The 23,344-nt window shown below is 47.2% G+C and overlaps 1 protein-coding gene across 1 annotated transcript; it reads right to left on the bottom strand.

Moving 5' to 3' along the window:
- Nucleotides 1-2,214: 2,214 nt before the first annotated feature.
- Nucleotides 2,215-8,036, bottom strand: C1QL2 (complement C1q like 2). The gene is made up of 2 exons (XM_050340306.1): nt 7,306-8,036; nt 2,215-6,828 (listed from the first exon to the last, which is right to left on the bottom strand). The coding sequence occupies exons 1-2, from the start codon at nt 7,942-7,944 to the stop codon at nt 6,649-6,651; spliced, it is 819 nt and encodes a 272-aa protein (XP_050196263.1). The 5' UTR covers nt 7,945-8,036; the 3' UTR covers nt 2,215-6,648.
- Between the last annotated feature and the right edge of the window lie 15,308 nt (nt 8,037-23,344).

Genomic DNA, 23,344 nt, shown 5'->3' with positions numbered 1-23,344 from the left:
TTTATTGGCTTAATTAGTGTTTCAGCTCTAATAGCATTCAGGCTTCATTCTCACACAAATTGATAAATAGCAGCAGCATTACTCCTCAAGGATACTCTGCCTTTTGAGAGGGGATGCTAGTTTATGATCCAAGCTCTCTTAGCTGCAGTGATGTACTCAGAAGGAGCTTGGAGGAGTTGAGCTTCAATGGTATTTGCCACCTCTCTTTCCTAAGCAGGTTGCTAGATGCTGGCAAAGGGGCTGCCCTACCCTCTCCGCAGATGCTAATGGTGTTTTCTCTGAAAGGTATTTACAGAGTGACACTTACTGGGCAGGACAAAAAAATGGACCTGGACCATTTCTACCTCTAGGGTACAAAAACTGAGATTCATTATCATACATCCCCAAACAGTATCTAACCACTCGCCACAACAGCAACCCAAAGGAAGATATCTGTAATGTGCTTAAGGATTGATTCTGTCTCCAAGGATACTGAGAAAAACTAAGTTTGAGAAGAATTAGATAGGTGTGCCTGAAAGCAGATTTTGGCCCTTGGGCTCCCAGCTCCCAAGAAGCACAGCTCCATAAAAAATAAGGAGCTAGAATGGGAAGCAAATGTCAAGAATTCAGCTGTATACCAAAACAAAACAGAGATATCCACCTGGATCTGCTCTCCATCACCTCGTGCATTCACATGCTGCAGCACAGCATGACTGATGCAAAGTTTCAGGAACAGCATTACAATAATGAGAGAAGAGCAAGACACTACCTGAAAAGCAGCTTCCTCCCCAAGGACCTAAAACATTTTCTGCATTATCATACCACCGAAATTGCACCTTAAAGCTAATAACCGACAAAGATTCATTGTTCATAAAGCCTGTGCTCACATCTTCAGACCAGTTATTCTCCTGGGCATTCCTCCTCCCCACTCTCAGCAGCAGATCTCTCCTCCTTGGGATGGGGATCACATCACAACACTTAAGTGATAAGCAATTTGTTGACAAAGAGAAATGTCACCAAGAAAACATTTCAGCTGCATTCAAGACTGGGGCTGGATACCGTTTTTTGTTTGTTTTTCTAGACATGATCTGGCAGCTGCAAGCAAAACGAAGAGCCAGGATCATGTGAATGTGCCCTCGCTGGGAGGAGCACAGCCAAAGGCTGCAGGCAAGCCATGCTCTCTGTGTCACCGTGCTCAGAGAGCACTGGAGGAAATAATCCTGCATTAATAGGGCAGCAGATCACAGAGATCAAACAGGCCTTTTCTGTTTCTACCCTAGTTCATGCCAAAAAAAAAACCAAAACAGGAGCAAATGTACAAAAAGAGGGATATGCCATCAGCCCCCTGTGAAGAAAATGTACTCCCATTTAATAGAATGCAGAGCCACGCCATACAGCTTAATGGTTAATCCAGGCTATTTTATAATAGGAAGGACCAAAAGAAGATGGGCATTTGTGGCTTCCTCTGCAAGAAAACAGGGTCATGACTCACAGCTCCCTCTGAATTATGCTCTGCAAAACCTTGAGAGAGCCTGCTGAGCACCCTGTGGTGAGGGCCAGGACATAACAGTGGCTTGCCACCTTTACAGGTTGTGACCTGAAACCACCAGCTCTCAGGGCCTCAGCCTGAAATGCAGCAGGAAAGAAGAGTAATTCCAGTGTATGTTCAAGCCTAGGACACCAAATGATACCCCAGGCTCAGCTTCTCAACTACCCAGGAGAAAATACCCCTGTACCCCAGACTGGTCCAGGGAATGAGCCTTGTGATTTACCAGCCTCTTTGTAACTTAACCATTGAGACAAGTAACAAACTAGTCCTAAACAGAGAGGAATCAGGAGCTCAGCCCCTTTAATCTTTAATGCCCCTGACTTGCTCCCCCTGCAGGCTTCAAAAATGATGCTCGTTCAAGGCAAGTGGGCCTAAGGAAGACTGAAGCATCTCCTCCACTGCTGCTGTGGCACCTGCTATGTGAGCAAGGGATTTACTTCTGAACTGGCATGGGCTTGGTCTAGAGAAATGGGACCCCATTTTGTATGTTACCTTCAATCTATAAGCAAGCTGAACCTCTTTCTGCCATTTAAATGTGAAACCAGCTGAGAGCAGGCTCTCACCCCTAAGTGCCTGGGTGTCCACATGGTAACAGTTTACCTCTCTCGTCTCTAATTAATCTTCCAAGTCTCTGCGTGATGTAGACATTCATAGTAAAAAAGACCAAACACCTTGCAGTCTCAAAGTCAGCGAAGATTCCGTTAGTCTTTATTTTATTCTGACAGACTCCTTTATCCCAGAGACAATACTAAGACACAGGATTTTACAAGGATTTTTTCCCAGAATTCAGTCCAATCACAATAAGGGGAAAAATGGCATGTTACAAAGAAAAGGTATTTAGCACAAACAGATCTGAAATAGATTTATGTGCCATTTCACCTCTGTCTGTCACAGACCCCTTAATATAATTAGTCTGTGGCATAAACAGAAAAAGGACACATGAGCATCCACCAAAACCCACTGTCCCTACTTTGTGAATGCACAATTTAAACCCATCCAGGCACTGTAAGCCACTGGAGAAGCCAAGCAAAAAGATAAACAAGCATTAAATCACCAAAAAAAATGTCCAGAGTGGGTTTCAAAAGCAGCGAGACGAAGACCAAAGCATGGTTCAATGCATATGCGTTAAGCCATGAGGCACAGAAAGCAGCACTTTGCTTTTCTAACAGCAAAAGAGAAAGAGAAGAACCCAGACATGAGGCTGTTCTGTCCTGCTGTGGGACTGTGAGCCCCACTGACCCAGGCACTACCTTGCTAGGAAATGAGCAACAAGGAGAAAATCTACAAACTGACATCCTCAAAAACACAGAGGCACCAGACTTCACATGGGACACCAGACTCCAGGTGCTCTTGCAGCACAGGTTCCTCAGAAAACTCTCTACACTGGCTGTTGAAAACTCAGCCCCAGTAGCCTTCCTACTTCACTTAAGCCAATGAAGGATTTCCTCACCTATCTCCCTAGAGACTTGCCAGGAGTTTCCCAAGCCAACGAAGGCCAAAATAGAAGAAAACAAGTGCCCAGCCGCAAATACTGGCTTGCGGGAGAGCAGAGTACCTGAACACCTTCCTCCAGGGAACAACCACAGACCAGGGGTGGCTGGCACTCCTCTCAGGGGTCTCAGCAGCATCCCCATTTCCCCTTCCACCATCTTTTGTGGACTTCAACGTCTCCCTGCTCCCCTCTACTCCAGGGTTCCCTTCCCTAGCCAGTGCTGACCAGACACAGAAGATGGTTTCACTAAGATCAGGGGTCTGCTGCTACGGTATCTAGGTTACTTTGACAGCACAAACACCTGTCCTTTTTTCTTTTTTTTTTTTTTTTAAATCTTAACTTGTATATTATAATTTTAACCTGAGCACACAGCTGGGCACAAAACAGAAGCACCTTTTGTCTGAGACTCCAACATTCCACTCCTTTCAGGGGGCATTCCCTATTCACACCACACCTGATCACCTCACAATTCCTAAAAGCATTTGTTTAACTCATCAAGTAAAATAACAACTCCAAGGGGCCAGACCCCCAGAGCAGACACCAGCTAATGGTCATTTGAGCTGCTAGTATCATTTGGGAGAGCTGGTCCCAGAGAAAGCTGAAGTCAGCCTCAAGTACACATTAATTCTCCTCTTCCAATTCAAACCAGGGGACCAGGGTATTCCCTCTACAAAACAGCCCCTTCTCTTTGTGCCATGTAGAACCCACGGATCATTCCCAAGGGGAGGCTGACTCAGCTGAAGCCCAGAGGGTTACAAGCCTGCTGCAGGCTGCTTGCTGGGCAGTACATGACCCTTCTCTCACCCACAGCCACCGGCAGCACAAGGACCACATCTCCATCTGCAGTGCTGCCTCTGCTTTTCTGGATAACTGCACCACTGAGCACTGAAGTTTTTCATCTCCCAATTGCTTTTCCCTGCGTTACTTCGGAAAAAAAACACAACCCACACACTGAGCTACTACCAAGATGACTAGGACAGAAGAGCCTGTCCAAGCACCACCGCTGCAGATTCTGGGTGAGAGCCATCAACCCCCCACAGAGGCATTCTCGGAAGACCCTGCAATGAGGAAAGGAAACAAAAAAGCCTGTGAGCAGCCGAGGGAGACGTTCATCCTATCGATTGTGTAAACTGTCAGTGGAGGGGCAATGAGCTTTTTTTTTTTTTTTTTTTTGGTTTCTATCCTGGGGAATAATCCAGGCTGATAATTAGTACATAAGAGATAAGTGGAAAATGAGACATCTAGCGAGGGTGGTTCAAGCCTCCTCATGACATTGATAATGTGCAGATACATAGATCACTGTCGGGGCAAACCGCCACTGTGAGCCTGTGTCTTCCCATTGCCTCATCAATCCATCATCCGCTTAGCTACTGACACCTTGGCAGGCACACACCGCCAGCCCTGCATTTGAATTGAGAGGAGCAGGCTCCACCAGGGAATACAGATTTAAAAATCTAAGATTCAAATTTGTTTAAGTATTGTGAACAGCAATTCCCTTGCAAGGCATCTTCATTGCCCTTTTGCCAAGGGGGAACAGTTGGGTCTTTGTTAGAAGTACAAATTGCTTCTTAATGCAAAGGATAAAGCAGAGCCCAGGCACCTCCTTAGAATTCCTTCTGGCTCCTGCTAATGCTGCTGCATGTCAATTTTAATTTTTTGAAATTTAAACCAAGGGCTTTGTGTCTAAGCTCCATTTCATTGAAGGAGGGGGGAGGAATAGTCAAAAAGGATTACGGATCCAGTGGGAATTGAGGATCCATAGCAATTATAGTTCATTTGGGTCTCAGACACTGGTTTTAATCATATTCTAAATAGTACAAATCGACAAGACATTAGAGATTGATAAGTGTCTAACATGTGTACCTGGTTATGAACTCTGCTTCCCTCGACTGGGATTTTTTTGTTTGAGGACAGTTTCGAGAGTTTGAGGACAGGATGAAGGAACTGCTTTCTCTCTTTGACCCTCCTCTTCCAGCCAATGAGTAGACAATACCCACCAAGGACCAGGTAGGAGACAGAAGTGACTGTAATAACTCAGTCATCATGGGGCTGCCCCAAAGTGGGGCTGGACCAAGTCCAACGAACTGGGTTCCCCTTCCTCCTGTAAAATCAGGCAAAGCTCCAGCCTTGGCAGAGCTGTTTCAGTCCAGCTCCTGTCTCTCTTACTTGTGAAACTGCACTAAAGCTGCAAAGGGTAGAAAAATGATAGGGAGGTAAGACCTTCAGAAGGAAAAAATGAAATTTCAAGACAATAAAATTAATCTAGGTGCTTGTGTGAACCAATTTAACTGTTTTAGCTCCACCAATTTACACAAACTGGGAGTTTACTTACTTGGGTGATGAAGACAGATACACTTCCTACACCAAAGGCTCAGAACCACACGCACTAGTTATACACCTGTGCATTTTTAAAAAGACCCAGAGTGGTTGGGACTTACTGAGGACATCAGAAGAAAACCTTTCTAAATGGTCTGTATCCAACAGTCTTGAGCAAGCTTTCTCTCCTAGCCCATCTCAGGCACTGTGCAGACCCACCTAGAGTTAGGTGTGGTTTCCAACCCACACACACACTGCAAGTGCGAAGGTTTAGACAGATTCTCTCCCCTGCTGCCTCCTTGCATTTGTCAAGCATGTTACAGAAACACAGCTTTCCATAATCACTGATTAAACTGCTTTTCCTGTACTTTGCTAACCTCTAGATCAGGTTCAAACCCAGTAAATCTGCTCAGGAGATCTGCTCCACATCCCCACTTTCACCTTTTCATGACAGTGTGCCTCCTTTTTACAAAAAACTGCACAAGGGTGAAGCTTTTTTTCCTCTCCCTCTGCTTCTTCCCAGCCCCCCTGAACAATAATCAAGACTTAGGCAACGTGCCCCATTCTTTAAAAAAAACCTTTAAATTTTGCTGCAAACCTAAGGGACCAAAGTGACCCCCTCCTCTACCTCCCACCCTCCTGTGGCAGCACCACAGCGCTCCTTTGCAGCACTGGAAGAGACAGAAAGCAAAAAGGCATTGTCTAAAAACATAATTTAATGTGATATTCTGGTGACCGTGGTCAACGACCGAATTCTTCTGCAGACAGAAACAGGTTTGACGTTAATGACACCATCATTCACATGAGCATTGCATAGCACAGAAAGAAAAGTTTACACTTGACCCCATACAAAGCAGCAAAGGAAAGAACAGTTATGGCCCAGTCCTACTTTGCAAATAGTTGATCTGAAAATTCATCATTGTAATTAATAATTTTTTGATGAAAAAGTGTGACTGGTTCAAATTCCATATGTGGCACAGTCCGAACTCCGGGCTCTTTTAAACCCTCCAGGAACCACTTGAGAGTTTCAAGCTGCCGAGTTCCTCGTGTGACACACAAAACACGCAGGCAGACAAAGGGAGAGGGGAGTCTGAAGAAATGCGGGAGAGCAAAGAAGAGGATTGCTTTGTTTCACTTCTATTTCATTTCCACACAGGTAAAAATAAAGACATACAAACTGATAATGAGGCTAAAGTGACCTGTGGAGACAGTGGATACCAGCAGGAACAGCAGCACGATGGGATACGGAAATGCCAAACAGCCCCACACGCATCAGTGGCAGGGTCAGCTGTGTCATGTTGCTTGTTGTGTGTTAATCAGGGTATAAAAGAAAGCCAGAGAAAGTGCTGTACTTATTGTTGTTGCCTCCATGTGCTTTGCCTCCATCCAGCTTGACGTACACTTCGTCGCCGGAGTCCAGGTGCAGCACCACGCTGTTGCTGGCATAGTCATAGTTCTGGTCCGCGTCCTGGGCGATGGCACTGGCCCGCACCTGCCAACACAGCCGCTGGGCACATCAGCCCCCCTAGCCCTTCTTCCCCAGCGTCTCCATTATCTCCTCGAGTCACTTTTCCACAGCCCCTCCACCAGCCTCCCCGAGCCCCCCTTTTCCTGCCTCTTCATCAGTTCCCCGAGCCCCCCTTTTTCCGGCCCCTCCATCAGTTCCCCGGGAGTCCCTCTTCTCCAGCCTCTCCACTACCACCACTTCCTCCCTCCCTCCCCTCTCCTCGCTTCTCCTTTTCCTCATCCCGGCAGGAAAGTTTGCAAGCCGGGAGTTCGGAATTTGTAGCGGCTCTAGAGCCTCTCCCGCGGTGCAGCCCCGCCCCGACGGCGCGGAGGATGCTCCAGTTGCTCCTTTTACCGGGAGCGGCGGCTGCCGGTGCCGCGGGCGAGGACGGGGCGGGGGTGGGAGAGGGACGAAAGGTGGCCCCGGGGCGCGAAACACGCGCGGGAGAGCGGTGGAACCCACCTGGCCGTTCTTGCAGAGGTCGGCCCACATGCTGGTGCCGTCGCCGCCGCGCATGAGGATGTGGTAGGTGAAGAAGTAGATGCCGCGCACCTGGCAGGTGAACTTGCCGCTGGCCGGGTCGTAGTGGTTGCCCAGGTTGGTCACCACGTCGTCGAACTTGAGGACTTCATAGCCCTCGTGGGGGCTCTTCAGCCCCACGTAGAAGGCGATGCGCGGCCCGCTGAAGGCGGCACTCAGCCCTCCCGCCGCTTCTCCGCCCGCCGCCGCCCCGCCGCCGCTCCCGCCGCCTCCCGCGCCCGCCAGCGCCAGCCCGGGCAGCCCCGGCTTGCCCGCGTCCCCCCGCTCCCCCGGTGGGCCCCGCGGCCCCGGCGGCCCCGGCTCCCCGGGCGGCCCGCGGGGGCCCGGCTTGCCCGGCCGGCCCGGCTCCCCCTTGGGTCCCTGGACGAAGGGCGGCGGGGGGTTGGCACCCAGGTCCTGCAGGGCCTCCACGGCGGCGGTGCTGCCGGGACCGGGCGGCCGCCCGCCACTGTAGGGGTCGCAGATCATGCGGCAGGTGCCCATCATCTCGTAGTGGGCGCCGGTGTCGGCGGGCGCCTGCAGCAGCAGCAGGGGCACGGCGACCAGCAGCGCGACGGCCATGGCCAAGGCGAGCCCGGCGGCGGCCAGCAGCCGCCTCCTCCGCTGCCAGAGCCGGGCGGCGGCGGCGAGCAGGTCCTCCTTGCCGTGCGAGGCAATGGTGGCGCGGGGGGCCGGCCGCTCCCTGCGGGGGGACGGCAAGAAGAGGCGGTGAGACCCCGCCGCCGGCGCCTCCCCGCCCGGCCCCCGCCTCAGCCCGCCCGCCGGCCGGCCGGGAGCCCCGCCATGCCGAGCGCTGCCCAGAGCCGCCCCGCTCCGCTCCGAGGGGATGCGGCGCCCCGTCCGCCCGGCGGGGCTGGGCGGGCGCGGGGGCGGTGAGCGGGCGCCCGGCTCTGCCCCTCGGCCCCGCGAGGGGACGGGCGCCCGCCCCCGTCGCCGCCCCGACGTGGGGGACGCGGAGCCGGGAGAAGCGGAGCGGGGCGGGGCGGGCGGACCCACCTGCACGGGTCCGGGGCGGAGCCGCCGGGGGGGCTCCGGGGCGCCGCCGTCGTTGCGGTCCTCGGTGATGCGCCCGTCTGCCGCCGCCCGACCGCCCGCAGCGCCGAGCGCCGGTGGCGGCGCGGCCCCTCGGGCGGGGCGGGCGGAGGGGAGGGGAGGAGAGAGGCGGCGGGGCGTCCCGCACGTCCCCGGGCACTCCGAGCCCCTCTGGCACTGTTGAGAGGCGGGGGGACCGCGCCCGCCCCGCCGTCACCGGCGGAGTCACTGCGGGTACCGCCCAGACTGCGTCCCGCTGAAAGCGGGACGGTCGGGAATGCATCGCATTGCCCCGTTCACCTGCCGCCTGAAACTGCTTCCTCCCTGCATCCCTGCATCCCTCCCTGTCCGCGACTGCCCAAGCAGCGGCTGGAGCCCGTCCCGCCGGGATGTGCTCCCTGCCGCCGCCGACCCGCACCGCTCTCTGCGGGAGGAGGTCGGGGAAAGCCCCGCGCAGGCAACAGGTCACCCCGGAGTGTTCCCCGTGGCTTCCTCAGGCTCCCCCCGTCCAGCATCGGCGACCCAAAAAAGGAGCGGGACAACACTGCGGGTGGATCTTGCTCCTCAACGCATCCAAGTGTAACCAAATTCCGTTACACCCGTCCCGGTTTCCCAAAGGCAGGCAAGGCTTGCCAAGTGGAAGGGGAGCCCTAGAAAGAAGTACCTTTAGCAGAGTTCATGTTGCATTACAGCACAGTGTTCTGTAGGTTTCCCTGCGTAATGACGGGTCCAAATCGAGTGAGTTTTTCCCCCGGAGAAAATTATGATTAATTGCCTTTGATTTTCCGAGTAAACGGTGGTAGCACAGCGGGAGCCCTGGAATCGTTAACTGCCTGAGGGGATCTCCCCTGGAGAGAAAGTTGGGATCTTAGCCACGCGTCTCCGAGCCGCAGGTTAAGCACCCGTCCTGGAAGGAAAGAAAAGAGCCTTACTGCGATTACATGGACTGCCTCAGGGCAACATTCCGGTGTCCCCCGGAATGTCCCCCTTGGTGTGTAAGAAGGGTCAATTCCCAGCGGGTTCGACAGAGCTGAAGGCACTCTGTTTGATCTTAAAACCGGCAGAGCTGCAGGTCGAAGGGAGCGAGCCACCCAGTCTGATCCAGCGTCTGCTGGAACTGATGGCCTGGAGGCATCATGTGCAAATAGGAACATACAGCCTTCTTCCAAGAACTATAGAAATGCTCTAAAAGGACTTGGGACTCTTTTGTTAGCTTTCCCTGAAATTTAAGGAGGGGGACATCAAGATTTTCCTGTGTGGAACGCACACACTTCAGGACCAGATCTCAGCTCAGTTACATCCCTGCATGTGTCTAGCATTTTTCCTGGAGTTATTTGGGCTTCGCTCTGCTGCTGCTGCTGAGATCAGGATTCAGCCCTGCCCCTTCAAGTCTCTCTGATTATTTCCCCCCACATCTATGTATTTGAAGCTGGAAGGGAAATTAATCTTGTAAATTAAAACCTTTCCCTGAGAATTGTATAGATAGTCATATTAAAGTAACCGTGTCTATTACTTAGCACAATGGAGCTAAATGTTTTAAGAGACAAGATTGTGACGAAGATGTAAGTCCTTTTCCTCTCCTCTGAATTATGAGTTGCATCCCACAGAGTTATTTTAAGCCCCTACACTCGTCTAAAGCCTTGTAAAATGATTTCTAATAGTTGTTTCTGTTCCAGCCTTAGTATAATTTTCCATATATTAACTGTGCTAAATACAAATAAATTCCCAAATAAATTACACTGCTTTGCTGATCATCCCTACTTAAGCTTCTGTTAATTTCCCTTTTGTTCTGGTATTTGTCATTGGCTCGGCTCTCCCCGTGTAGGTGAATCCTTGCTGTTCCCTCAGAGCTCTGCAAACACCCCTAAAGTGGCTTTTTAATCTGCTGTTTTCCAAAGGCAGCAGCCACACTGTAGCTTTTCTAGCCCTGTTCTCAGTAATTAAGTTCTTGTATCATTTGGTCTCTTTTGCAACTTCCCTATTTGCAGCAACTCACTTCTATAATGAGGTGACCGATAGTGAAACTGTATTCCAAATAGAGGCTCACCAGCCCTTCTTTGAAGCCAGAATAATTTTATGTGAGGGGGTCTGTTATACCCACGGATCAGCAAGGACAGATGAAGAAGAAATATATTCTAGCTTTCTGCAGGACAAAATTGGCACAGTTCTTAACAAGGAGGGTTAAGCACTTGAACAAGTAGGCAGAGAAGATTACAGAGATAGCTGCAGTTAGATTAGGTGTCAAATTCTGGCAATTTTGTTTGGGAATAATTTAATCACTGTTCTGTGATGTGGTGAGATGGACTGATCACCTAGTTAATCCCTCTTCAGATTGCTTTAAGGTAAACACAGTGTGACTTTAATGTATAATTCCGGTAGGATCTATATTCCTGGAAACCTGGAGTTACTGCCTGACTGATGTAATGCATCTTATTCCCCAAGGTGTAGCACTGTGGTCGTTGAGGCAGCTGGTACGGCTTTCTGATCCGACAATAGTAATTAGGAATATAGTTGCTAAAAGATGCTTGGCAACACTCAGTTTACAATTTTGATACAGTCTGCTACTGCGCTGTTAGAAGCTTGGTTTCCATATGCAGCAGGAAACACCACAGCAGTACAAGGAGCAGGGAATTACCAAATCAGCCAATCAGGCAGTGTTGGAAGTACTGCCTGCCTTGCAAGTAGGTACCTTTATTTGAGGTGGCAAGTACCAAAGCTCCTCTTAGAGTCAGGCGCTTCACAGAAGGCTGTGCAGGCCTGGCAAGACTCAAGTGCCTTGGACATACCCAGAGAGGGATAAGGGCACCCACAGAACATCCCTGGTGAACACAAAGTGTGTCTGGACCTCGACATTAGATGATGGCTGAGCAGGAGCTTTGGTGATTGCTGTTGTTGGCCAAAGCAATAGTTAAGCACCTAAAAGCTTGTGTGGATCTAACTTGAAACTCGATTTTCAGGTGCAGTGTAAGGACTAAGGAACCTGACCCCTCAGGGAAGTACTTGACAGGTCAAACACAGTTCCCAAATTTAGACAGCCAAGAACCCAGACAGTTTGCATTGCAGATCCAAAATTCAAGGGACACGTGAATTTCCATTCCTTAATTTCTGATTCAAGGGAGAGTTACTCACCTTGGGTTGCTAGTAACCTTCAAACGACATCGTGGTTCATCAGATCCATTTCCCACAGTCATTCCGGAGTGTCTGTTGGATCAGGCCTATCATGACTATTGCATGCACTCAGTACATAAAAGGCAGTTGTATATCCGTATATCCCATACATACCTGGTGCATTGGAGGCTTGTTCCAGTGTTTTCCCGCTTACCAGATTTGGAATAGGTTTCTTAAATTATCTTCCCAGTCTTGCAGGAGAGTTGTCTCAGCCTTCTAGGTGCAGGATGTTGTGAGTTGGATTTTCTTCAGCTTGTTCTCTAGGATTTATTCTGCTGTAAAAATAGTGAAATATTCACAGGGGCAGAGGAGGGAAGTATAATTCCACAGGCTGCTTATGCCCCCTCCCAGGAGACACAAAGAAAATAAGCTGATGACTGAAGGAGCTCAGGGATGAGCTTTCAAACCACATTTGTCCCCAGGGCTGAGCCACCTTACAGGACATGAGCAGAGTCTGTCCATCCAGAGGCAAGCACAGGACACTCCTGCAGGCTGTGGCTGGCCATCTGTATTTCACAGGGAGGTTTTCAGCAGGGTAACAAGGAGGACATCTGAGTTCAGCTCGATTTGCTGCCTGAGAAATACCAACCTGTGTTCCCTGAGGGGCTACCAAAACCTTCTGGGGTGCAGGATACTCAGGGTAGATGGGGAGAGCAGGGAGGAGAGCATTGAATGCCCTTACGCTGAATCTGTTCCTCTTTGCTTAAAAGGGATTAAAAATTCATTGAGCTGTAAGAAGAGGAAGACCAAAGGTGAGTATAATTCTCAGTTTAGTGGTGAGAGCACCTACCTGATCTGGAGTTTCAGTCTTCCTCCAAGAGATGTTTGTGAATTCCAGTCAGGAAGGTGAGGTGCAAATGCAGTGTGAAAGAGTGGGTGGCTTTGGCACACACAATTCCTCTTCCTGAAGAACCATACCAACTGCTGAACTAAGGACTCTTCTGCACTGTCTTACTTTCTTTTCTCTCACAAGGTTTACTTCTTTTTTTTCCCCCTTCTCAGCTGCATGTCCTGAGCACAAACTGAGTTCCTGAACTGAAGCATGTGGTTTGCTCCACATCCAGCAAGAGCTGAACCATCCCCTGACCAATTCCGTAACCCTGGCAGGACCCATGCACATGTGCAAGCTGACTGTTGTGCATTTGAGGTTCTTGGACATTGAAGGTAGGTACTTCCTGAGTTAGGTGCCTCTAGGATTGGATAGGAGCTGAAAGAACCTTTTTACTTCAGTGCTGGATTTAAGTGTTTAAATTCTGATTTTATTCCTTCTTTTGGCTCCTTTTTTTTTTTTTTTTTTTTTTGATTTAGCCATTAACTTAAAAATGTAAGAACCATACCAGCTTAGACACCTTATTCAGCAAAAATGTCAAGATCAAAGTAAGTCTATGCTGATACTTCCCTGGTATTTTCTCTCAATTTCCAACAATCCATGACTTAAGGACTTTCTGAACCATGGTAAAATACTTTTGAGAAGCTGAAATCAAGATTACTGTGAGTAAAGGCACAGTATTCTTGCATGAGTACTCTCACACATCCCAGTGAGTAGCTTTCTTTTGCTATCCTTTGTCATGATTGATGGAAGTTATGGATAACATTACCCTCTGATCCTCTGAAGTGCTTCGTTCCTTGCCTTTCTCACATCACAAGATATTTCTGCTTGCTGGAATTAACTATCTGGAACTCCATGGATTCAACAGCTAGAAAAACATAATACATGTAGTCCTTACACTAAAATGTTCACATTTCATGTTGAAAGAAAATTTGAATCTGTTGATGTTTAGAATGCGTATAATATTCTTTCCATTCTCAAAATATAAAGTATAATGATACTGATTATTTTTGCTTAATGGAGGGAAAAGTTTAGAAATGGTTAGACTTCCTGTATTAGCTGCTATAATTCCACACAAATACTGTATACTTCTTTTTGACCTTAGCTGGGATTTCCAGCAGGACTGGTCTTAACAGCACAAAGCTGAATTTAGTCCCACGTGATGGACCCAGTGGGTACATGGGCTCCTGCACAGCAGCAAAAGCATTTTATTCCACAGAACAAGAACAGAAGCCGGCCCTTGTCTTACGGCCTGGAGGGCAGAGTTGCAATAGCCCACGGGTGCTTGTGCTGCTGTAACAATATGTAAAATTCCCTTCATACAGCCAGAACCAGCCCCCTGTACTGGCACAGCAGCTGTTAGAGATCCTGCACAAGGAGCAGCTTGTGTGCAATCCAGACAGACACTGCAGTTGGATGGGCTTTATTGTATGTATCGATCACTGTGAACCGCTGCTATTTGCACTTTGCCATATCCACTTTGTCTTTCAGGGAAGACAAAATCTGCTGGCTTTTCCTCTGAGAGGGGGTGTTTGGGCAAATACGTTTGGGCGTTTACAAGAGAGCAGTTCACAAACCCCAGAGCTGCCTTCAGAGCACTGTTTGGAGAAATACCAAAAGGCGTGCAGAGGAAAATCTATTGCTTTCATATCCCCAAAACAGGTACTGTTCACCAAACTCAGGAGAAATCAGCCTGTTTTTTCTGGTAAAAGTCAATCAGAGCAACTAAACCTTGCTCCTCACTTTTGCCCCAGTGGCACTTTTGCCCTTGCCTTGTCTCAGAGCAGGGTCACACCCTGAAGTTAATGCATCAAAGCTTAGATAAATTCTGTAAGAACCAAACAACCTCAGACAATAACTAAAGCTGGTGTTGAAGATACCTGGTCTGAGCATATGTGGCTGCTCATGTGCCCAGGAAACTGTTAGGAACTGTAGGGGAGCAGCAGCTGATACCCAGCCCCAGCAGCCAGGGTGGTGGAGGAAACATCACAGGAACTCCAGGCTGTTTGGGAGCTCCCTGCTCCCAGAGCAGATCTTCAGTTGGACCTAAAGTAGGTTTAAAGAGAAAAAACATGTCCTTAAGAGAAGGCAGGATTTGAGCATCATCAGCTATCAAACTATCAGGTTCAAATGGCGTTTTGCTTAAACACAGTAAATTAAAATAAGCAAGAGGCCAAGTGTGCTTGCCTTTAACCAGCTGAATTTGAATCACAGCAACAGCAAAATCAGCTCTCCTTTCCTAATTCTCTGCTTCTCAGTATGAGTTTACAAACTGCTTGAGGAGACGCAGGTTGGCCCTAGATTTGTCTTGTTCAATTCATCTCCTTAGATAACTAATGCTTTTCCAGTGTGACTGCTGGAGTAACTCTGCACTATCTATAAAAACAAGCATCTGCTTTTCTAATTGAGCTAGGGCCTTCCATACAAAGTGCAAATAATGCAATAATAATTAAGCACATTTATGGTAACCTGAATTTGGAGGTCTAGCAGAGGAAAGAGATCCTCCCCTTGTCTTCTGAGTACAATACGTATGCACTTGGCCAAGTTGCTCAGCAAAGTGTTTGTGTACAAAACCAAACTCCAGGTAGGTTCTCTAGCTGAAAATCATCTCCTTTCCATACTGTCTGAAATCCCCAACAGGACTCAATTCTCAAACTTTCATGATCTCCTTCAGAAGACGTAAGAGGGAGGCTGGAAGATCAGAGTACTAAAGTCAGTCCCTTTATGCAGACCCCTTGTCTTAATTTAGCAAAATTTCCACACCCAGCCATGAGGCTGAATATTTTTATTCCATGACGGGAAAAATTGCTGCAGGAAATTGATGTGCATGGACAGCTGGTTTCACCAGGATGAAAGACACACATTAAAAATGCTTTTGAAATGCATTTGGGCTTCCCTCTGGGAGTTTGCTAAACCTGTAGTCAGGTACCAGAAAGAATTTGTCCCCTTAAGGTAAAGACAAGAATAAAATTAGTAAGAAATAATAGCCAAATCCACAGGTGGGACAGATGGCATTGAATGGACATCTGTTGGAATAACATTGCGTCACCATAATAAACTTTTACCCTACGTCCCCCAAAATTAGATGTGCTCCTCTGCTACTCGCATAGCATGAAGAGGAAGATGTGACAATTGTAAACCCAAGGATAAGCACGTCAGGAATTGGTTTTACACCTCCACTGGGTGTAGGAAACACACAGTGAGCTGGGTGTAAAAGCTGGAGAAGGCATATGGAGGAGGTGGGGCAGAAGGTTCGGCTCCGTGATGCTTTGCTCCAGTTTACTGGTGCCCAGTGGAGAGGAGTTGTTCTGCTGAGCAGAGGCAGCTGTAAGGTCTGTGCAGAGACAAAGTTGCCTTTTCACACTCAGAAAAAGAGCCCCAGATGAAGGGGTTGACTTCCATTTCTGGAGTAAGGGCAATTAGGGGTGTTGCAGAGAGAAGACAGAGAGCTAGAGAGACAGGTCAAGGAGAAGCAATCCTGTCACAGTGGCATGGATCAGCCAGAAAAGCTCCTGTACCTCTGGGTTACTCAAGGAATTAATAACCAGAGTAACTGAATTGTTTTTGCAAAAGCCTCGTTAGGCTGAGTGAAAGAATAACCGTGAGGGAAAAACATGGATTTCTGTAAAATGAAGCTTTAAATAATCACCAAACCAAAGTAGACAAGGTGGGTTTATGTGATTAAAAAAAATGTTTAATTAAAACATGGTGAAATTGTCCCAAAAGTATGTAGCCATGTATGATGACTCTTCAAGACAAACCGAAATTAAAAGCATGACAATAGGTTTTATTTAGAAACATCCTGACCTTTCTCTTATGACTCTTGTCCTGCCTTCTCTTTACTTGTCATTCTCAGTCACTGTATCTTGCTTAAATAAAAAGTGTAAGCTCTTCAGGGCATAGAACTGCATCTCTGTTTTTTTTCATCTGCTCTGTAGAACAATGCATGCAGCAGGGACATTCTTAAAGCTGTTAAACAGATCACAAATAAAACATTTAATCTTCTGTTTTGCAAGTTTACTGAATTTCTTCACAAGACACAAAAAAAAATCTCTTATGTAGGTATTAGTAAGAAGCTATTTGCTCACATAAGTAAAAGTTAGGCTAAATAATAATTATGGGAAAGCAGTGCTTTCCTTGGAAATGATGTTTATTGAATCGCAGAGCGGTTCCTGGGGAAGAGCAGTGGAAGCCCATTGCCTGGGATTTTGAGAGCAAGGTTGGGCAAAGCCAGAGACTGCACTGCAGGGCTCGGTACCCCGCTGGCAGGAAGACGAATGAGAAGCCCTAACAGTCTTCTCTATTTTGTTCTTCTATGATCCTTATAAGAGAGATTGATGCTGACAGCATCCAGGTGGTGCGTCCGTGACTCAGCTGTCACGTCACTGCTTACGGCTTAGAGCCAGTGAGTCAAGGAATGAAAAACAGGTGGAAGGAGGAGGAGAGCCCTCCTGAAGTGCTCACCTCCAACCATCTCTTCCTAAGCAAGCGGGGCCAATTGCAGACCACAGGGACACGGGAGAAGGAGAGGCAATGACAGAAGGAATGGTTGGTCCCCTCCCTCCAAGGGCAGCAGGGTTGCAAGCCACTCTCCACGCCTTATGTGGTGTGGAAGAAAAGCCCGGTGTGAGTTAATGGACTTCTGTGAGCCAGAAGTGTCCACCCTGTGTGGTAGGTCTGAGCACTGCTGGCTCTTGTAACTGTGATCTGCAGACAAAGCTGTAGATGAAGTAAATATTAAATCCATCTATTTTGGTTCATTCTAGACAGAAAAAGTAACATCACAGATGTCTCGCCATGTATTTTCATCAATAAAAAGTTTACTACTCTGGATCTGATTTCAAGTGACACCCATAATCTGTTCTGAGAATGGGTCCTCAGTGGTGACCTCAAAGGGTAACAACAGACGCTATTTCTCTAAAAATCCAAGAATTCCTAGAACACAGAAACAGCCTCCTTGTAAGCAGACTCCAAGGTTCAAGTGGCTTCTGAGGCACTGCCACTTGTCTGGACAGGTTCACAAAAGAAATCTGCCAAACTTGGGATCTAAACCTGGATATTTTTGTCTGTTTGTTTTGCCATCGCCTTGATTGCAAGGCCAGCTTTTTGTAATTCACAGTAGCAGAAGGTCAATGGCATCTCGAGAAGGTGAGTCCTCCACCACTTTCTCTGCCTTTGGGGATGATCAATGTTTAATGCATGGAAATCTCTGTGGGGATGGAAACCTTTTAACCTCCCTAAGAAATCTGTTGCGATGCTTCATAATCTCTACCATCCAAAACCACATTTTTTAATATCTGACCTTAATTTCTCTTCTGTAATTTAAGCCTCCAATTCCTTGTCTTATCCATCATAGACAGAGAAAGCAGGTGATTCCCTCCCTTTCTTTGGGAGCCTTTCACACACTTGGCAATTGCCACCTTGCTCCCGTGGCCAGTCCACACTCCAGAAGCTCAGTCCATTCCACATTTCCTCATCACTGCTGTGGGTTTTTTTCTAGAGTTCTGGTCATTCCCACTGTCCCCCCCCTGGACTTTCTCCCACAGTCCACTCTTTTTTGACATGCAGTGCTCAAGACTGGTCACAGGAGTCTTTGGCCACTATGTTCTATCCATCCATTTCCTAAGAGCACATCACTGTTGAGTCCTATCCAGCTGGTGAATTCAATCACCCACAAATACCTCTCCAAAGAGCAATCAGCCCCCTAGACAACCCTGAGTCACCTCCCAGTTGTCCCTGCTGAATGACATTCTGGTCTCCTTCTCATGCAATCCTTGATTTGCCACTATTATTTGGACTTCTCAGCCTCTCTTCAGCCTGCCAGCTGTTACCATGCGCTTGTACATTTAATAAGTGTTCCCTATCCCAATATCAGTGCCTTTACTAGTGTTTTAAATAGTACCAGACCTAGATGTATCCATCACACAATGATCTGGATGTTCCTGCAATGTTATGAACAGTCTTCCCCAGTTCCCTTCTGTAGAATATCCTATGTAACAGTGTTAAAAGCTTTTTCAAAGTCAAGATATATGGTACCTACTGCTTTGCCACACACACAAAGAAGAAAATTTTACATTTGTGTGACACAACCAATTCTTGCCAAAAAGAAGCATGTGCTGACTATCACTTCTCCCTGTATCATATGAGTATTTCATGTTCTAGGAACTGCCAGGGAGCTTGTCATTCATTGTCACCCTCTTGTGCAAAGTGCTATGCAAAATCAGCAATAAGAAATTAACAATGTAATTAATTTTTTTCCCCAAAAGAAAAGGTGCCTCCTTCCTTATCAGACTTCATATCTAGGAACACGAGAGCATTCATTCTGCAAACCTGTTTTATCACAGAATGATATGACCATTATTTCCAGGAAGTCCCAAACAAGTAGTTATTACCAGCATCATCGAGAGCTACATCTAAGGCTTGGTTTTAACTGCATTGAGCCTTGCTTAAGACAAAGGACATCATCTGTCTACATCCCTCTCACTGTCTGCTCACTCACTGTCTGCTCCACCTAGGATGCAAGTCAGGCAGCTCTTCGGTTTTCAAACCTGACTGCTCCCAGTCTGAGTGACACATCTTATGGTGACACAACTGCTGCAGGGACTGCAGGAATTGTCTGAAAGCCAAGAGCTCTGTCCAAAGGAAGGAAAAATGGCAAGGATATAGTTATGTGAAGTGAATGAGTAAAAGGCATAACTCCAAGACTGCAAGGCAAAGTAACCGAGAAAAAGGCATTTTGCACTGTTCCTGCTGTACAAAGTAAACCAATTTTTAAAAGTGCTAAATCATGGCACTGGTTGTGGAAAGCAACTTGATCTTATTTTATGGTGTTTTAATCTTCACAACCATTATCTAACTAAAGTATTCCAGCCAGATAGGCTGTGACTGCATGTTTGCAAAGCACCTGTGACAGCAAAACTTGGGCTCTGCTGTTGCTTCTGGAGCCAAAGAGTTAGTAACAACTCATGCTGTTTATACGTGCAAAGCATTTGGAATTAATCATGGATTTGTGCTCTATTTAAGTGTACTCTTAATTACTTTTGATTAGGATAAAGAGGATCATTTTCTTTTACCAATTCTCAGGATATTCAGAACATCTGGAAACTAAAGCAATTCTTTTCACACCAGGCTGTTAGTGTAAACTTTAACATTTTCACAGAAAATGCTCTGTGAATGGGGAATGGTTGAGGCATCTGTCATGATGTGGATGATCTTGGGCCTTAGTGGCACAAAAATGGTTGGACATGCAAACCTTTTCCTACAGTAGACAGACATGATCTGTTGCTCAACCACGCATGTTTGCTCAGCTTGTAGGTGTTCAGAGGCTGGAGTGCCAAAAAGTCCAAACTGAAAACATTTATTTTGCCCATCCATCTTGCCTTCTCACACACAGCAGCTTTCTGAGATGCAGTGAGAGGGAAAGCAAGGCAAGGCAAGGCAAGGCAAGGGTCCAGTCTCTTCATCTTGGGATCACAGCAAGGACATCATTTTTTATCATGGCAGGATGTCATTACAGCCAGGGATGTAACCCAGACTGGCTGGTGTTGCAGCTGAATGCAGCACTGAGGCTCCATACAGGACCTCCCACCACCATGCTACTCCAGCAGATCCGTGCTGATGGAACTGGGAAGCAGGCATTGATGCTAGTGATTTAAGGGGAATGCAGAAGGCTGCTTGTTTTAATATATGGCACATATGGCATGAATGTGTTAATGGAATTTATACTGTAAAAAAATTATGTCCACACAAAGCATGGAATTACTTGGGTAGGATTTATGCAAGAGGCATAAAATCCAGAGGAAACAGTCTAACCTTTCTGAGGCTTATTAAGTTTTCTTTTTATTTATGGGAATGTCTTAATTCATGTGAGGTGAATGCCAGGAAAAAAACCCTATAGATTTAGTGAAAACCTAACTCTTGTTATTTATAAACTTTCACAGCTCTATTCTGCTCTTGTTTACATCAGGAGTAAAATTACTTGAAGTCACTGGGCCCAATCCAAAATCAACTATATGACTGTTGAAGGGGTACTAGCACCATGGCATCAGTTGACCCCAAAATCATGCTAAGAATGAGCAAAAAATGTGAAGAAAAAGATGTGATGAAGAGCATTAAAAAATTTGCAATTTTCCTGCTTAGTCTTGTTGTATGTGTTACATTAAATATACATCAAAGCAACACTCTCCCATCCTTGCCTGTGTGCAGGCAGTAAGATGCAGCACTCCCTGAGGACAGCGGGCTCTCCTGGGCCCCCCCAGGACAGGATGGTTCTTACTCCTTGGAGGATATTTATCCAGGTTACTAAAGAAAAGATGATGCTTGAGTAACCACGCTATCATCAGTGGGTTAGCCCCATACTCACAGCTTCAGCCAATCTATGACAATGCCCTTCAAAAAATTGCATTCCTACAAATGTAATGAAAATCAGAGAGGCATAAATCCGTGCTCTGGTGAGAGGGGGCAGAGTCTTCCCAAGGGTTACGCTATCTCTGGCAGGACAGGCCAGCCAAGGAGGACACTTTTCAGTCAGCCACCAGGAGTGTCACACACAGGGTGGTGTTTGCAGTGCAGAGGGAGGAGGTGGATGAGAGGGGAAAATGCACAGATCCATTGGAAAAACAGGTTTCTGTTCTTCATCAGTCTACACATCTAACTCGGTGCATCTAAATCCCACACAAATCTCATCCTGTACTCTTCCGCAGCTGTAGCACCGAAGCATCTTAATTTCTTACAGGCACTAATGAATGCAACCTTAAAATACCCCCCTGAGGTCAGCTGGGGTTACTAACTGGAGGTGACAATAAGTGAGCTCCGGTGGTTTCTGGCACCACCTCATCTGCTTCAACTGCTCCCCAAAGTTACTGCTGCATGGCTGGCAGAGAGGAACTGGGGCTGGCTCCCCACTGCCTCCAGCCTCCCAGCCTGCTACCCAAAACCAGGCAAAACAGCACTGATGGAGGCTGAGGTCTTGTCAAAGGAACTTGTACATCTGCCCAAATCCCAGCACGTTATGCTAATGCAGAAGGAAATCAAATGGCGCTGGGCAGAGTGGCTCTGGCCTTTGGAGACCTTGCCCCTGGAAATGAATTTGAAGTGAAACACTGTGTTTTTTCCTCTGATTTCTAAAAGCAAAGGATTTTTAAAGCTCCCTGATGAGGAACTGTTCTAGTTCCATGAGGCAGGGAGAGTTCAGGGTTCAGGGTGGGGGCAGCCAGCAAGAGGTGGAGTTGGGGTCCCAGAGCCCAGATTTTGCCACTCTGGATGATGGTGACCCAAACACAGTGCATCCTGCTGGAGAACCAGCCCTAGAGAAAGACTGGACCCAGCCTTTCTCAGTGGGTTTCCCTGCTTTCTCCAGCCAAGGCAGATTAAGGCAAGCTCCAGGCTTTGGAGGAGCGTTCTCTAGCAGGTTTTTGGACAGTCTTTTGACCTGCACCAGGCCACTTCTGCTTTCATTGGTGTTGCCCTTCATTGTATGCCATTTATCCCACCTCTGTCTTACTCATGTCCTCCCTCCTCCATCCTCTGCTCCACCTCTACCCCACTTCTCATCCCAGATCTTCAGGCTCTGCACCTCTCCCCACTGTGTCCAGAACCACTGAGGTCTGTCCCCTACACCAAACCTAACCCCAACTCTCATTTAACACTTTCATCCCTGCCCTCCACACACTTCCCTACAACAGCATCCCAGCATGGTCTGTCCCTCCTGCACCCCAGGAGCATGGGGAGCACCAGGAAACAGTCCCCAGGTTGTGCCCAGCATCCCAATGGGATGGGCAGGGATCAGGAAAGCCTGGTCACTAAAGGTCTCTCCCATCACCCTCCAGAGTGGTGTACACAACTCACAGAGGCTCTGCTGGGTTCTGGCAGAATCCCTCAGGAAAGAAGCTGCTGGGCTCCCCTGGTTCTCTGTGATGCACATGGGAACTGAAATTTTTCAGGCTTATCACTTCGCCCAGTCTGGGGTTGTAAAAAGGGATGATACTGCCTGGAGAGCATCCCTTCTGTCAAACTTGGAGCTTCCACTCCAAAGAATGGAGTTTCTTCTAGGCAAAACACCCATAGCAACTTCTATAATGTGGGTAAATAACTGAATTTCTCTAAACTTACTCCCAAGAATAACTACATTCTGTTAGCTGAAAATTTGCATTGCTACATATAAGCAAATATAGAATGACCACATCTGTACCAAACATAGGCTGAAAAACTTCCATCCAAAGAGGTACTGTTTAATAAAGTTATAATCCAATACAAACCATAATCTTTTCATGTTTAGAGATCTTAACTAGACATCACAGTCTGCATTACTTGGAACAGGGTAAGGATTAATTTCTACATCACTCTGTATCACAGAGAAATCTGAAAACAATGTTCATATTTCAGTTATTCTTCACTCCACTGAAACTCCCTTTCAAATCAAATCAATGTTAGCTGAAAATAATGCTTTGCCACAAAAAAAATAGCATATTCAGATTTGTTCTGCTTCCACCATTTCAGTTATATTTTTCACATTTATTTTGAATGATGCCCTGCAAATCCTACCTTGTTCCACAAAATTGCTTCAGCATCTCCTATCTCCCATCTCTCTGAACTCATCTGTTCTCCCTTTGCCATTACCTCATCAAACTGTGCAACATGGTCATCTCTTCTATAATGCACATTGACCCTGAATAAACAGAGGAAAAATATTAGTAAATGTGATTCTTTTAACCAGGATCTTACATGTGCTCTCTGAATGGTGTCTGATGTGGTGCATATGTAGATCTGACTTTGAAAGTGTCATTTAGGAGAAACACCTGGAGGATTCCCATCCCCGAGGATTCCCATCCCTGGAGTTTGACAGCACCAACGGCATTTCACTACAAACACATTTAAACAAATGGCAGGGTGGGATGGCTTTTGCAAGCTTCCTTTCAGGACTTCTGCAAAAGC

Source organism: Myiozetetes cayanensis, unplaced genomic scaffold (assembly GCF_022539395.1).
Source record: "Myiozetetes cayanensis isolate MyiCay16 unplaced genomic scaffold, myiCay2020 scf9, whole genome shotgun sequence".
Taxonomy (NCBI): Eukaryota; Metazoa; Chordata; class Aves; order Passeriformes; family Tyrannidae; genus Myiozetetes; species Myiozetetes cayanensis.
The sequence above is the reverse complement of the archived record's forward strand: the minus strand, read 5'-3'. Positions and strand labels throughout refer to the sequence as shown.

Coding starts and splice junctions, on each gene's coding strand:
- C1QL2 (XM_050340306.1), bottom strand. CDS start 7,944: ATGGCCGTCGCGCTGCTGGTCGCCGTGCCCCTGCTGCTGCTGCAGGCG. Junction 6,829..7,305: donor ACCTCTGCAAGAACGGCCAG/GTGGGTTCCACC, acceptor CTGTGTTGGCAG/GTGCGGGCCAGTGCCATCGC.